The sequence below is a fragment of the Lolium rigidum genome, chromosome 3, assembly GCF_022539505.1.
Source record: "Lolium rigidum isolate FL_2022 chromosome 3, APGP_CSIRO_Lrig_0.1, whole genome shotgun sequence".
Classification (NCBI taxonomy): Eukaryota; Viridiplantae; Streptophyta; class Magnoliopsida; order Poales; family Poaceae; genus Lolium; species Lolium rigidum.
In genome coordinates this window covers 272,530,476-272,545,038 of record NC_061510.1, presented here as the reverse complement: position 1 = coordinate 272,545,038, position 14,563 = coordinate 272,530,476, and the positions used below count along the sequence as shown (strand labels likewise).

The window sequence follows — 14,563 nt, the reverse complement described above, 5'->3', positions numbered from 1 at the left end:
AGACCACGAAGTATGACGCATATGCTTCACCCGCGGGGTAGGCTACTGGCAGCCATGTACTGGTCATGACTTTGAGTGAAACCCTGTTCACGCAAAACTTGCAATTCAAGGCTTAGTCCATTGTTCAAGTGTGAGTGGATGTAGCTTAAGGTTCTAGGCGGAAGTTCAACTTAACAGTCTCCCGAAACACTGGTATATAAACAAGCAGTGAGTATTGGTAAATCTCTAAATGGGGATTTGAGATCTGGTGGGGGATTGTTGAAATATTGGGCCCACTTTTAGTGGCCCAAATTAGATTTCAGTTTTCCTATAAATCTCAAAGCCCACATAGTGGCAGCCTTGTGAGTTTGAGCCCAAGTTGGTGGCAGCTCACTAGGGAGTGGCAAGAGGTGGGAAGTTTAGTCCCACATGGAAAGTTGGGAGGAAGTTAGACCACCTTATAAGGTGGGTTGTTTCACCACTAGTAAGTGAGTGAGAATAGGAGTGCTACACGCGCGCGCTCCTCCTCCTCCTCGCTCGCTCGTCTCGACTCGACTCGACTCGACTCGACACGACACGTCACGACGCGCGCGCCGCGCTCGTGTTGAGTGGATTGAGCCTCGAGCCGAGACTTTCCTTACTTTTTGCACCTCAGGAAAACGAACAGAGTCCTAGACGGACGCGTCACGCGTTAGTCGGTTCGGGTCGCTCCCGGATCGTGGGCTATCTGTAACCGACTCGAAACGTTCGTGCGACGTGGGCGTGGCCCACGTTGCCTAGGGTTTCCCGAGCCTATATAACCTCTTGCCCGGCTACCGCAGAAATACATCTAATACACGAGTTAGGGTTTCCACCTCTCTGCTTGCGCCGCCATCGTAGCCTACTCCATCCCGCGAGCCGACGTGCATCGGCGAACGGGAGAGCAGGTCTCCGGAACCACTCGTCCTTGCGATCCTGTACGGGAGAGGGCGAATTAGGTTTTTGGGAAGCGCTCGCGCGACTGCTCAAGCTCTTCATCACGGGTCGTCTTCCGTCCAAGTCGGGCGGTGCTGCCTACCGTCGTCTACAACGCCATCTACTTCGACCCGTCGTCCCCGTCGTCAACAACGTTGTCATCAACAACGTTACTGCTGCGACATCGTCTGCTACACCTCCACCGCCACCTCCACCAGATCGGTACGTGCGACATATCTCGATCTGTTTAGCGATGGATGTTGTACTGGTTTGCTCGCTACTGTTCATGTTGATCACTGCATCTAGTATGTTCGAGTTTCACATGTTAGTAGTTACTGTCGTCATGCTTAATATTCTGGAATTAATCATGGAAATTGTGCCTAATTATCCAACAGGGACTCCTAACACTAATTAACAAGGGAGTACGATTCCTACTAAGCTAGGGAGTCCGAATCCTACTTAGATACGGTGTGTTACCTGCCATGTATATATTTAAATTATCATCACCAAACATGCTAGGTATAAACCATGAGGATTAAGTACAACAGAAAGTGCTAAACCCTGTAAATTAGAGCACTAACCATATTGCTTGACGGATCGCAATACTTGAAATCTTATAATCAGTAAAATGATCAAAATTATACATGACCTTTGAAGTCATTGAAACTAAAGACCAAGCTACTAGAAAATATTTCTAAATCACAAAAACTATTCAGTTTGTGCACAAATCAAAACTATTCAGTTTGTGCACAAATCTTTTTTAGTGTATTTCAGTTCAGACAATAGTTTATTCAGTTCAGACAGTAGTTTCAAACATATTCAACCCAATATTATATGGCGGACGGCTGCTCCAACAGTTTGTTGTAGATACATACATCAAGATTGAGAGCTCTAGACTGGACTATATGTTTCATCATCAGAACAAATTAAGGGCAGATCTATACCAAGGCCTTCTGGATAGCATTCGAGCAGGAGAACAAGATGGAAATGCGGTCGGAAAACGAACAATCCTCGCCTCATCATTTATTGGAGGGCCACGAGATAAACTACACAGATTCCTAGATGCAATGGCTTTAGTTAGAAAATACGAAAAGCCGGACATATTCCTCACGATGACCTGCAACCCCAACTGGGAAGAAATTACTCGTGAACTAGAGCGTGGTCAAACACCACAAGATCGCCCAGATATCGTCGTCCATGTTTTTAGGGCAAAGCTAGAAGAGATGAAGAAGCTGCTATTTGAAAAGAGCATTCTTGGAACCGTTAAAGCATATACGTATGTTGTCGAGTTCCAGAAAAGAGGACTACCACATGCACACTTCTTGCTGATCATGACAGGAAAATACAAGTACACAAGTCCAGAGCAATATGACAAAATCATCTCAGCTGAGCTCCCTAACAAGCACAATTACCCAGAGCTATACAAAATGGTCATCAAGCATATGATGCATGGTCCTTGCGGTGCACTGAATAGAAACTGTTCATGCACAAAGGACCGCCAGACATGCAAGAACAATTATCCAAGACCATTTAACGAAAATACAATTCAAGGCAAGGACTCCTACCCGGTGTATAGGAGACGCAATGACGGCCGGACCGAAACAGTCCGGAAGTGCACTCTAGATAATAGGTGGATTGTTCCTTACAACCCCTATCTACTGAGGATGTTCAACTGCCACATAAATGTTGAGATATGCTCAAGTATTAAAGCCGTAAGTACCTGTTCAAGTACATCTACAAGGGACATGACCGGGCATCTGTATCCGTGAGTGAGAAACTAAATGAAGCCGAAATCGACGAGATTAGACAGTACAGAGATGCACGGTGGGTAACACCTCCAGAAGCACTGTGGAGAATATACGGCTTCCAACTAAGCAAAATACACCCATCTGTCCAGCAATTGCAGCTACATCTCCCAAATATGCATATGGTCTCGTATAACGGCAAAGAAAATATCAGCAATGTTATCAGCCGTGAGGGAGCAGATAGGTCAATGTTGACAGCATACTTTGAAGCAAACAACCAAAATGTGAAAGCACGAGGTATACTATATAGGGACTTCCCAGAACACTATACTTGGCAGAAAAAAGGGAAGTTTTGGCAAGAGAGGACACGAAAAGGTATATTACAGGTTGGCAGGATCGTCGCAGCACATCCTGCTGAAGGAGAACGATACTATCTCCGAGTTCTCCTAAACCACGTGCCAGGTGCCACAAGCTATGAAGACCTAAAAACAAGTCGATGGACAACTAATGCAAAACTTCCGTGAGGCTGCGAGAAAAAGGGGGCTCATTGAGGCAGACAACACACTAGATGACTGCATGACAGAAGCGGAGTTGTTTCAGATGCCATCATCGCTACGAAGACTATTTGCGACAATCCTGGTGTTTTGCGAGCCTAGCGACGTCCGTAGCCTCTGGTCCAATCACCTAGAGGCAATGTCTGAAGACTATAGCAGAAACTGCAAATGCAAGCACACTGTCAAACAGATGGTACTAAAAAATATCAGGGGACATATCGCAATCAATGGGAAAAGAAATACAGTCGTTTCCTCTACCAGAGATCGACCCGCAGTATGACATGACAGATGACGTGCCTAGAGAGATGACCGAGGAGTCATCGATCGAGGTAAACCCTGAGGACAAATCTTTACATGAGAACCTTAACAAAGAGCAGAGAGCGGCCTACGACGAAATCCTAGCAACGATTGACAGCCAAAGAGGAGGCATATTCTTCGTCGATGGGCCGGGAGGCACCGGAAAAACATTCCTTTACAGAGCACTCTTGGCCACGGTACGCGATCAGGGAAAGATTGCTCTGGCAACAGCAACTTCTGGTGTTGCCGCTTCCATAATGCCAGGAGGGAGGACAGCACACTCCAGGTTCAAGATTCCACTAAGAATAGATGAGGGAGCAATTTGTGGGTTCACAAAACAGAGCGGGACAGCCAAGCTACTGCAAGCGGCTTCTCTAATAATCTGGGATGAAGCATCTATGACAAAGAGACAGGCAGTTGAGGCGCTAGACAAAAGCATGAGGGACATAATGGACAGACCAGATCTTCCATTTGGCGGGAAAACGGTGGTATTTGGAGGAGACTTTAGACAAGTGCTCCCCGTTGTCCGAAAGGGTACAAGAGCTCAAATAGTTGATGCGTCGTTAAGCAGGTCAGACCTATGGAAATGCATGAGACAAATGAAGCTTGTGCGCAATATGAGGGCTGAGAATCAATTGCAATGGTGAACCCGGCATATATCACACAACAACACGAAGCTGGTACATCTAACTTAAATGGAAGAAGAAAGCCTGTGGCGCCAGGAGAAAGGCAAACATTGCTACATCGTCGAAACGAAGAATTCTCGGCAAAACAGAGGAAAACTGGCTCGGTGTCATCAGAAAAAGAGACATCCATAATGAACAACAAAAATGATGGCATAGAACCTCTAAAGCAGCCGGAAGTCATGATTAACGGTAATACTTAAATTTTCTACAATATTACGATATACCAAAAACAATATTGAGTATGAACAAATAACAAACTTTCTTGGACAGGCATCCTCTATCCATTGTGTACACCAAACAATAACGCAGATGCACATGCACAACCATTCAGAAATGATGATGAACACGCTAAGGCTATCGATCTCATAATATCCATGATGAAGAAGGGCAACGGTGACATACAAACTATAAAACAGCCAGAAGTCATGACTGACAGTAATATTCTAATTTTATATAGTACTCATAAATTTCCAAAGCAATATACAGCATAGACAACTAACCAAACTTCATGGACAGATATCCCCTCTTCAGCGTGTCCAACCAACATAGATCTAGATGCACCAGCACAATCATTCTGCAATGATGATGATCATGGTAAGGTTATCAATTTCATATGTATTATTATGGAAAACATAAATTAATATAAAATTAAATTTGCTGCGCAGGTGATAATGAAGTTACATATGAAAAAGACACATGCGAGGATGAATACATGTTCTCTCGGTCAAGGTATGCTCAATACAATTTCAAATATATTTGCATCATTATATTACTGTACTTTACTAACTTTTGATGTTGCAAATCATAACAGAATGGGAACCAGAAGTGGAAATCGAAATCAAAGAAGACAAGCAAAGCAACAAACCTGATCCATATGATGACGTCTACAAAAACATACCAAAAAAAACACACATGCTCAAGACTCAGGAAGATTGCTTATTTTGCGGTGCCAAAAAATTCCAGTATGAAACAAAGGGGTTATGCTGCAAGAATGGAAATATAAAACTTGCCAATCCAGAGACAACACCTGAACTCATGAGACTTTGGACAAGCAACGACTCTGACGCAAGATATTTCCGGGACCACATAAGATTTTTCAACGGACACTTTTCGTTTACTACTCTATACTGCCAACTTGACAGAGACACAACGGACATTCGAACGGCTGGTATTTACACCTTTCGAGCTCATGGTCAGATCTATCATAATCTACACTCATTTCTTAATAGTCACTCAGACCCAAAGCATTTGGAGCTATATTTCTATGACGATGATCCAAGCTTAGAACATCGCTACCGGCGTTGCCGCAAGGAAACGTATGAGCAAGACAAACACTTAGTCCGCATAATAACTGGAATTCTACGTGACAACCCATACTCTGAACAGTTTAGGAGTTTGGGACAAGCCGAAAACCTTGATGACTACAGGCTCATCTTGAACCTTGACCAAAGATTGGACCAGAGAAGATACAACGCACCAATCACCTCGGAGGTAGCTGCAGTGTGGGTCGAAGGAAATCAAGGAAACAATACTTTTGTCAAGAACGTAGTACTACATGGAAACAACAAGGAAATACGAGCATTAAAGCATATTATGGGTGCTATGATCCGCTATCGTATCCTCTGTTCTTTCCAAGAGGTGAACTGGGTTGGCATCGAAAGATTCCAAAGGCAAATACAAAAGAGGAAGATGTGAGGAGGGCTGATGCTGCACAAGATAACGATGATGGAGAGGACCCAGGTAAATATTTCACATATTGTGTTTATATATGATACACTCTTACAAATGCAACTAACTTTTTATGTCACAATGCTTGGAACAGATGCAACCGGTGGGCTGTGGGTAACCATGAAAGAATACTATTGCTATAAATTACATACGAGACCAAACATATTCAACCCAATATTATATGGCGGACGGCTGCTCCAACAGTTTGTTGTAGATACATACATCAAGATTGAGAGCTCTAGACTGGACTATATGTTTCATCATCAGAAACAATTAAGGGCAGATCTATACCAAGGCCTTCTGGATAGCATTCGAGCAGGAGAACAAGATGGAAATGCGGTCGGAAAACGAACAATCCTCGCCTCATCATTTATTGGAGGGCCACGAGATAAACTACACAGATTCCTAGATGCAATGGCTTTAGTTAGAAAATACGGAAAGCCGGACATATTCCTCACGATGACCTGCAACCCCAACTGGGAAGAAATTACTCGTGAACTAGAGCGTGGTCAAACACCACAAGATCGCCCAGATATCGTCGTCCATGTTTTTAGGGCAAAGCTAGAAGAGATGAAGAAGCAGCTATTTGAAAAGAGCATTCTTGGAACCGTTAAAGCATATACGTATGTTGTCGAGTTCCAGAAAAGAGGACTACCACATGCACACTTCTTGCTGATCATGACAGGAAAATACAAGTACACAAGTCCAGAGCAATATGACAAAATCATCTCAGCTGAGCTCCCTAACAAGCACAATTACCCGAGCTATACAAAATGGTCATCAAGCATATGATGCATGGTCCTTGCGGTGCACTGAATAGAAACTGTTCATGCACAAAGGACCGCCAGACATGCAAGAACAATTATCCAAGACCATTTAACGAAAATACAATTCAAGGCAAGGACTCCTACCCGGTGTATAGGAGACGCAATGACGGCCGGACCGAAACAGTCCGGAAGTGCACTCTAGATAATAGGTGGATTGTTCCTTACAACCCCTATCTACTGAGGATGTTCAACTGCCACATAAATGTTGAGATATGCTCAAGTATTAAAGCCGTAAGTACCTGTTCAAGTACATCTACAAGGGACATGACCGGGCATCTGTATCCGTGAGTGAGAAACTAAATGAAGCCGAAATCGACGAGATTAGACAAGTACAGAGATGCACGGTGGGTAACACCTCCGGAAGCACTCGTGGAGAATATACGGCTTCCAACTAAGCAAAATACACCCATCTGTCCAGCAATTGCAGCTACATCTCCCAAATATGCATATGGTCTCGTATAACGGCAAAGAAAATATCAGCAATGTTATCAGCCGTGAGGGAGCAGATAGGTCAATGTTGACAGCATACTTTGAAGCAAACAACCAAAATGTGAAAGCACGAGGTATACTATATAGGGACTTCCCAGAACACTATACTTGGCAGAAAAAAGGGAAGTTTTGGCAAGAGAGGACACGAAAAGGTATATTACAGGTTGGCAGGATCGTCGCAGCACATCCTGCTGAAGGAGAACGATACTATCTCCGAGTTCTCCTAAACCACGTGCCAGGTGCCACAAGCTATGAAGACCTAAAAACAGTCGATGGACAACTAATGCAAAACTTCCGTGAGGCTGCAGAAAAAAGGGGGCTCATTGAGGCAGACAACACACTAGATGACTGCATGACGTAAGCGGAGTTGTTTCGGATGCCATCATCGCTACGAAGACTATTTGCGACAATCCTGGTGTTTTGCGAGCCTAGCGACGTCCGTAGCCTCCGGTCCAATCACCTAGAGGCAATGTCCGAAGACTATAGCAGAAGCCGCAAATGCAAGCACACTGTCAAACAGATGGTACTAAAAAATATCAGGGACATACTGCAATCAATGGGAAAAGAAATACAGTCGTTTCCTCTACCAGAGATCGACCCGCAGTATGACATGATAGATGACGTGCCTAGAGAGATGACCGAGGAGTCATCGATCGAGGTAAACCCTGAGGACAAATCTTTACATGAGAACCTTAACAAAGAGCGAGAGAGCGGCCTACGACGAAATCCTAGCAACGATTGACAGCCAAAGAGGAGGCATATTCTTCGTCGATGGGCCGGGAGGCACCGGAAAAACATTCCTTTACAGAGCACTCTTGGCCACGGTACGCGATCAGGGAAAGATTGCTCTGGCAACAGCAACTTCTGTGTTGCCGCTTCCATAATGCCGGGAGGGAGGACAGCACACTCCGGGTTCAAGATTCCACTAAGAATAGATGAGGGAGCAATTTGTGGGTTCACAAAACAGAGCGGGACAGCCAAGCTACTGCAAGCGGCTTCTCTAATAATCTGGGATGAAGCATCTATGACAAAGAGACGAGGCAGTTGAGGCGCTAGACAAAAGCATGAGGGACATAATGGACGGACCAGATCTTCCATTTGGCGGGAAAACGGTGGTATTTGGAGGAGACTTTAGACAAGTGCTCCCCGTTGTCCGAAAGGGTACAAGAGCTCAAATAGTTGATGCGTCGTTAAGCAGGTCAGACCTATGGAAATGCATGAGACAAATGAAGCTTGTGCGCAATATGAGGGCTGAGAATCAATTGCAATGGTGAACCCGGCATATATCACACAACAACACGAAGCTGGTACATCTAACTTAAATGGAAGAAGAAAGCCCGTGGCGCCGGGAGAAAGGCAAACATTGCTACATCGTCGAAACGAAGAATTCTCGGCAAAACGAGAGGAAAAGCTGGCTCGGTGTCATCGAAAAAGAGACATCCATAATGAACAACAAAAATGATGGCATAGAACCTCTAAAGCAGCCGGAAGTCATGATTAACGGTAATACTTAAATTTTCTACAATATTACGATATATCAAAAACAATATTGAGTATGAACAAATAACAAACTTTCTTGGACAGGCATCCTCTATCCATTGTGTACACCAAACAATAACGCAGATGCACATGCACAGCCATTCAGAAATGATGATGAACACGCTAAGGCTATCGATCTCATAATATCCATGATGAAGAAGGGCAACGGTGACATACAAACTATAAAACAGCCGTAAGTCATGACTGACAGTAATATTCTAATTTTATATAGTACTCATAAATTTCCAAAGCAATATACAGCATAGACAACTAACCAAACTTCATGGACAGATATCCCCTCTTCAGCGTGTCCAACCAACATAGATCTAGATGCACCAAGCACAATCATTCCGCAATGATGATGATCATGGTAAGGTTATCAATTTCATATGTATTATTATGGAAAACATAAATTAATATAAAATTAAATTTGCTGCGCAGGTGATAATGAAGTTACATATGAAAAAGACACATGCGAGGATGAATACATGTTCTCTCGGTCAAGGTATGCTCAATACAATTTCAAATATATTTGCATCATTATATTATCGTACTTTACTAACTTTTGATGTTGCAAATCATAACGGAATGGGAACCGAAGTGGAAATCGAAATCAAAGAAGACAAGCAAAGCAACAAACCTGATCCATACGATGACGTCTACAGAAACATACCAAAAAAAACACACATGCTGAAGACTCGGGAAGATTGCTTATTTTGCGGTGCCAAAAAATTCCGAGTATGAAACAAAGGGGTTATGCTTGCAAGAATGGAAATATAAAACTTGCCAATCCGGAGACAACACCTGAACTCATGAGACTTTGGACAAGCAACGACTCGACGCAAGATATTTCCGGGACCACATAAGATTTTTCAACGGACACTTTTCGTTTACTACTCTATACCGCCAACTTGACGGAGACACAACGGACATTCGAACGAGCTGGTATTTACACCTTTCGAGCTCATGGTCGGATCTATCATAATCTACACTCATTTCTTAATAGTCACTCAGACCCAAAGCATTTGGAGCTATATTTCTATGACGATGATCCAAGCTTAGAACATCGCTACCGGCGTTGCCGCAAGGAAACGTATGAGCAAGACAAACACTTAGTCCGCATAAAAGCTGGAATTCTACGTGACAACCCATACTACGAACAGCTTTAGGAGTTTGGGACAAGCCGAAAACCTTGATGACTACAGGCTCATCTTGAACCTTGACCAAAGATTGGACCAGAGAAGATACAACGCACCAATCACCTCGGAGGTAGCTGCAGTGTGGGTCGAAGGAAATCAAGGAAACAATACTTTTGTCAAGAACGTAGTACTACATGGAAACAACAAGGAAATACAGAGCATTAAAGCATATTATGGGTGCTATGATCCGCTATCGTATCCTCTGTTCTTTCCAAGAGGTGAACTGGGTTGGCATCGAAAGATTCCAAAGGCAAATACAAAAGAGGAAGATGTGAGGAGGGCTGATGCCGCACAAGATAACGATGATGGAGAGGACCCGGGTAAATATTTCACATATTGTGTTTATATATGATACACTCTTACAAATGCAACTAACTTTTTATGTCACAATGCTTGGAACGAGATGCAACCGGTGGGCTGTGGGTAACCATGAAAGAATACTATTGCTATAAATTACATACGAGACCAAACATATTCAACCCAATATTATATGGCGGACGGCTGCTCCAACAGTTTGTTGTAGATACATACATCAAGATTGAGAGCTCTAGACTGGACTATATGTTTCATCATCGGAACAAATTAAGGGCAGATCTATACCAAGGCCTTCCGGATAGCATTCGAGCGGGAGAACAAGATGGAAATGCGGTCGGAAAACGAACAATCCTCGCCTCATCATTTATTGGAGGGCCACGAGATAAACTACACAGATTCCTAGATGCAATGGCTTTAGTTAGAAAATACGGAAAGCCGGACATATTCCTCACGATGACCTGCAACCCCAACTGGGAAGAAATTACTCGTGAACTAGAGCGTGGTCAAACACCACAAGATCGCCCAGATATCGTCGTCCATGTTTTTAGGGCAAAGCTAGAAGAGATGAAGAAGCAGCTATTTGAAAAGAGCATTCTTGGAACCGTTAAAGCATATACGTATGTTGTCGAGTTCCAGAAAAGAGGACTACCACATGCACACTTCTTGCTGATCATGACAGGAAAATACAAGTACACAAGTCCAGAGCAATATGACAAAATCATCTCAGCTGAGCTCCCTAACAAGCACAATTACCCGGAGCTATACAAAATGGTCATCAAGCATATGATGCATGGTCCTTGCGGTGCACTCGAATAGAAACTGTTCATGCACAAAGGACCGCCAGACATGCAAGAACAATTATCCAAGACCATTTAACGAAAATACAATTCAAGGCAAGGACTCCTACCCGGTGTATAGGAGACGCAATGACGGCCGGACCGAAACAGTCCGGAAGTGCACTCTAGATAATAGGTGGATTGTTCCTTACAACCCCTATCTACTGAGGATGTTCAACTGCCACATAAATGTTGAGATATGCTCAAGTATTAAAGCCGTAAGTACCTGTTCAAGTACATCTACAAGGGACATGACCGGGCATCTGTATCCGTGAGTGAGAAACTAAATGAAGCCGAAATCGACGAGATTAGACAAGTACGGAGATGCACGGTGGGTAACACCTCCGAAGCAATCGTGGAGAATATACGGCTTCCAACTAAGCAAAATACACCCATCCGTCCGACGAATTGCAGCTACATCTCCCAAATATGCATATGGTCTCGTATAACGGCAAAGAAAATATCAGCAATGTTATCAGCCGTGAGGGAGCGAGATAGGTCAATGTTGACGAGCATACTTTGAAGCAAACAACCAAAATGTGAAAGCACGAGGTATACTATATAGGGACTTCCCAGAACACTATACTTGGCAGAAAAAAGGGAAGTTTTGGCAAGAGAGGACACGAAAAGGTATATTACAGGTTGGCAGGATCGTCGCAGCACATCCTCGTCGAAGGAGAACGATACTATCTCCGAGTTCTCCTAAACCACGTGCCAGGTGCCACAAGCTATGAAGACCTAAAAACAGTCGATGGACAACTAATGCAAAACTTCCGTGAGGCTGCAGAAAAAAGGGGGCTCATTGAGGCAGACAACACACTAGATGACTGCATGACAGAAGCGGAGTTGTTTCAGATGCCATCATCGCTACGAAGACTATTTGCGACAATCCTGGTGTTTTGCGAGCCTAGCGACGTCCGTAGCCTCTGGTCCAATCACCTAGAGGCAATGTCTGAAGACTATAGCAGAAACTGCAAATGCAAGCACACTGTCAAACAGATGGTACTAAAAAATATCAGGGACATACTGCAATCAATGGGAAAAGAAATACAGTCGTTTCCTCTACCAGAGATCGACCCGCAGTATGACATGACAGATGACGTGCCTAGAGAGATGACCGAGGAGTCATCGATCGAGGTAAACCCTGAGGACAAATCTTTACATGAGAACCTTAACAAAGAGCAGAGAGCGGCCTACGACGAAATCCTAGCAACGATTGACAGCCAAAGAGGAGGCATATTCTTCGTCGATGGGCCGGGAGGCACCGGAAAAACATTCCTTTACGGAGCACTCTTGGCCACGGTACGCGATCGGGGAAAGATTGCTCGGCAACGAGCAACTTCCGGTGTTGCCACTTCCATAATGCCGGGAGGGAGGACAGCACACTCCAGGTTCAAGATTCCACTAAGAATAGATGAGGGAGCAATTTGTGGGTTCACAAAACAGAGCGGGACAGCCAAGCTACTGCAAGCGGCTTCTCTAATAATCTGGGATGAAGCATCTATGACAAAGAGACGAGGCAGTTGAGGCGCTAGACAAAAGCATGAGGGACATAATGGACAGACCGGATCTTCCATTTGGCGGGAAAACGGTGGTATTTGGAGGAGACTTTAGACAAGTGCTCCCCGTTGTCCGAAAGGGTACAAGAGCTCAAATAGTTGATGCGTCGTTAAGCAGGTCAGACCTATGGAAATGCATGAGACAAATGAAGCTTGTGCGCAATATGAGGGCTGAGAATGACCCGGGGTTTGCGGAATACCTACTGCGCATTGGAAACGGAACCGAGAAGACAAACGAGGATGGCGAAATACTTCTACCTACAAGTATATGCGTCCCAAATAAGGTGGATGATAATGGCCTAGATAAACTCATCGACCATATCTACAGAACACCAGGCTCTTCCCTAGAGGATCCAAAATACATCACGTCAAGAGCAATTTTAGCAACAAAAAATGATTGCGTAGACAGAATCAATCTAAAAATGATTGATCGATTCCAAGGGAATGAGATGGTGTACTACAGCTTTGATTCCGTAGAAGAAGACCCACATGGATACTATCCAGAAGATTTTCTAAATGCCCTTACCCCAAACGGACTGCCTCCACATATGCTAAAGCTGAAGATTAATTGTCCGATCATACTACTCAGGAACATTGACCCCGCTAATGGCCTCTGCAACGGGACAAGATTGGTGGTACGTGGATTCCAAAAAAATGCAATTGATGCGGAGATTGTGCTAGGACAGCATTCTGGAATGCGAGTTTTCTTGCCTCGAATATCATTGTGCCCCTCAGATGAAGAAATGTTTCCGTTCCGTTTCAAGAGGAAACAATTTCCAGTCAGGCTGAGCTTCGCCATGACAATAAACAAATCACAAGGTCAGACAATACCAAATGTCGGCGTCTACCTACCTGAACCAGTTTTCTCACATGGTCAACTATATGTCGCACTTTCAAGAGCAACTGCAACATCAAACATAAAGGTACTAATAGGTACATGTGAAGAGGAGAATGAGATTACGAAGAAGGATAACAATAAGAAGGAGAACAAGAAGAAGGAGAACAAGAAGGAGAATAAAAAGATGGAAAAAAGTACAAGTGACACTTACACAAAGAATATTGTCTACACGGAAGTACTGACCAAATAGGTTATGAAAACTTTGAGGAAAAAAGTAAACCCTCTGTTATTATGTGTACACTAATTCATTCATGATTATTTCAAACTCTGAACATTCTTTTGATACAATTAAAGCTGTAACAATAATCATCCAGACCAATTTTTCTAATGCATAAGGATAAGGTAGAGTTCTTTCTAACTTCTTATATTTGCTTATTAAGAAAAATACAGCTAAAATACCAAGACAAACGACAAAGCTAACAGCAATTCAATTATTTTTCGTAATAACAGAACTTCACCACAATGGAAGAGCAAACACATTGTCTCATATAGACTATCCTCACAAAGGCAAAAGTAACGCTAGAATAGACCAATTTTGCAGTTTGCAGACAGATGGAATTGGGATTGAAGCAGCAAAGAACCCAGGACAGAATGTTTCAAACCAGAGGTACTACAGGGCAAGAGCTGAGGTGGCGTGTCAGCCAACAAACCATGGGAAGAGGGCGTCGTAGACCGTCTGGCGCGATAGGACCGGCGGGCGCGTCCGGTAGCAACTCAGCGACGGGGGCGGGCCGCGATTCTCCCCAGCGGCGACGACGGGGAGCGCAGGGGATCCAGTCAGGGAAGGTGGCCGGGCCGCGAACAAATCAGTCAGCCCCGGGGAATGGGGAGCAAAGACGGCGGAGCCTTCCGGCGGCGGGGACAGCAGAACACGAAACCTGCAGGCCGTGGTTCCTTAGTGCAGACTGACTTTTTCTTTTCTTTTGGCTATTCCTCCCCTTTTTATCGGATGTCCCCG

The 14,563-nt window shown here is 44.1% G+C and overlaps 1 protein-coding gene across 1 annotated transcript; it reads left to right on the top strand.

Moving 5' to 3' along the window:
* Positions 1–3,459: 3,459 nt before the first annotated feature.
* LOC124696537 (ATP-dependent DNA helicase PIF1-like) lies at positions 3,460–14,276 on the top strand. Its single transcript, XM_047229252.1, has 3 exons — positions 3,460–4,100; positions 12,826–13,780; positions 14,154–14,276. The coding sequence occupies exons 1-3, from the start codon at positions 3,460–3,462 to the stop codon at positions 14,274–14,276; spliced, it is 1,719 nt and encodes a 572-aa protein (XP_047085208.1).
* The last annotated feature ends 287 nt before the right edge of the window (positions 14,277–14,563 follow it).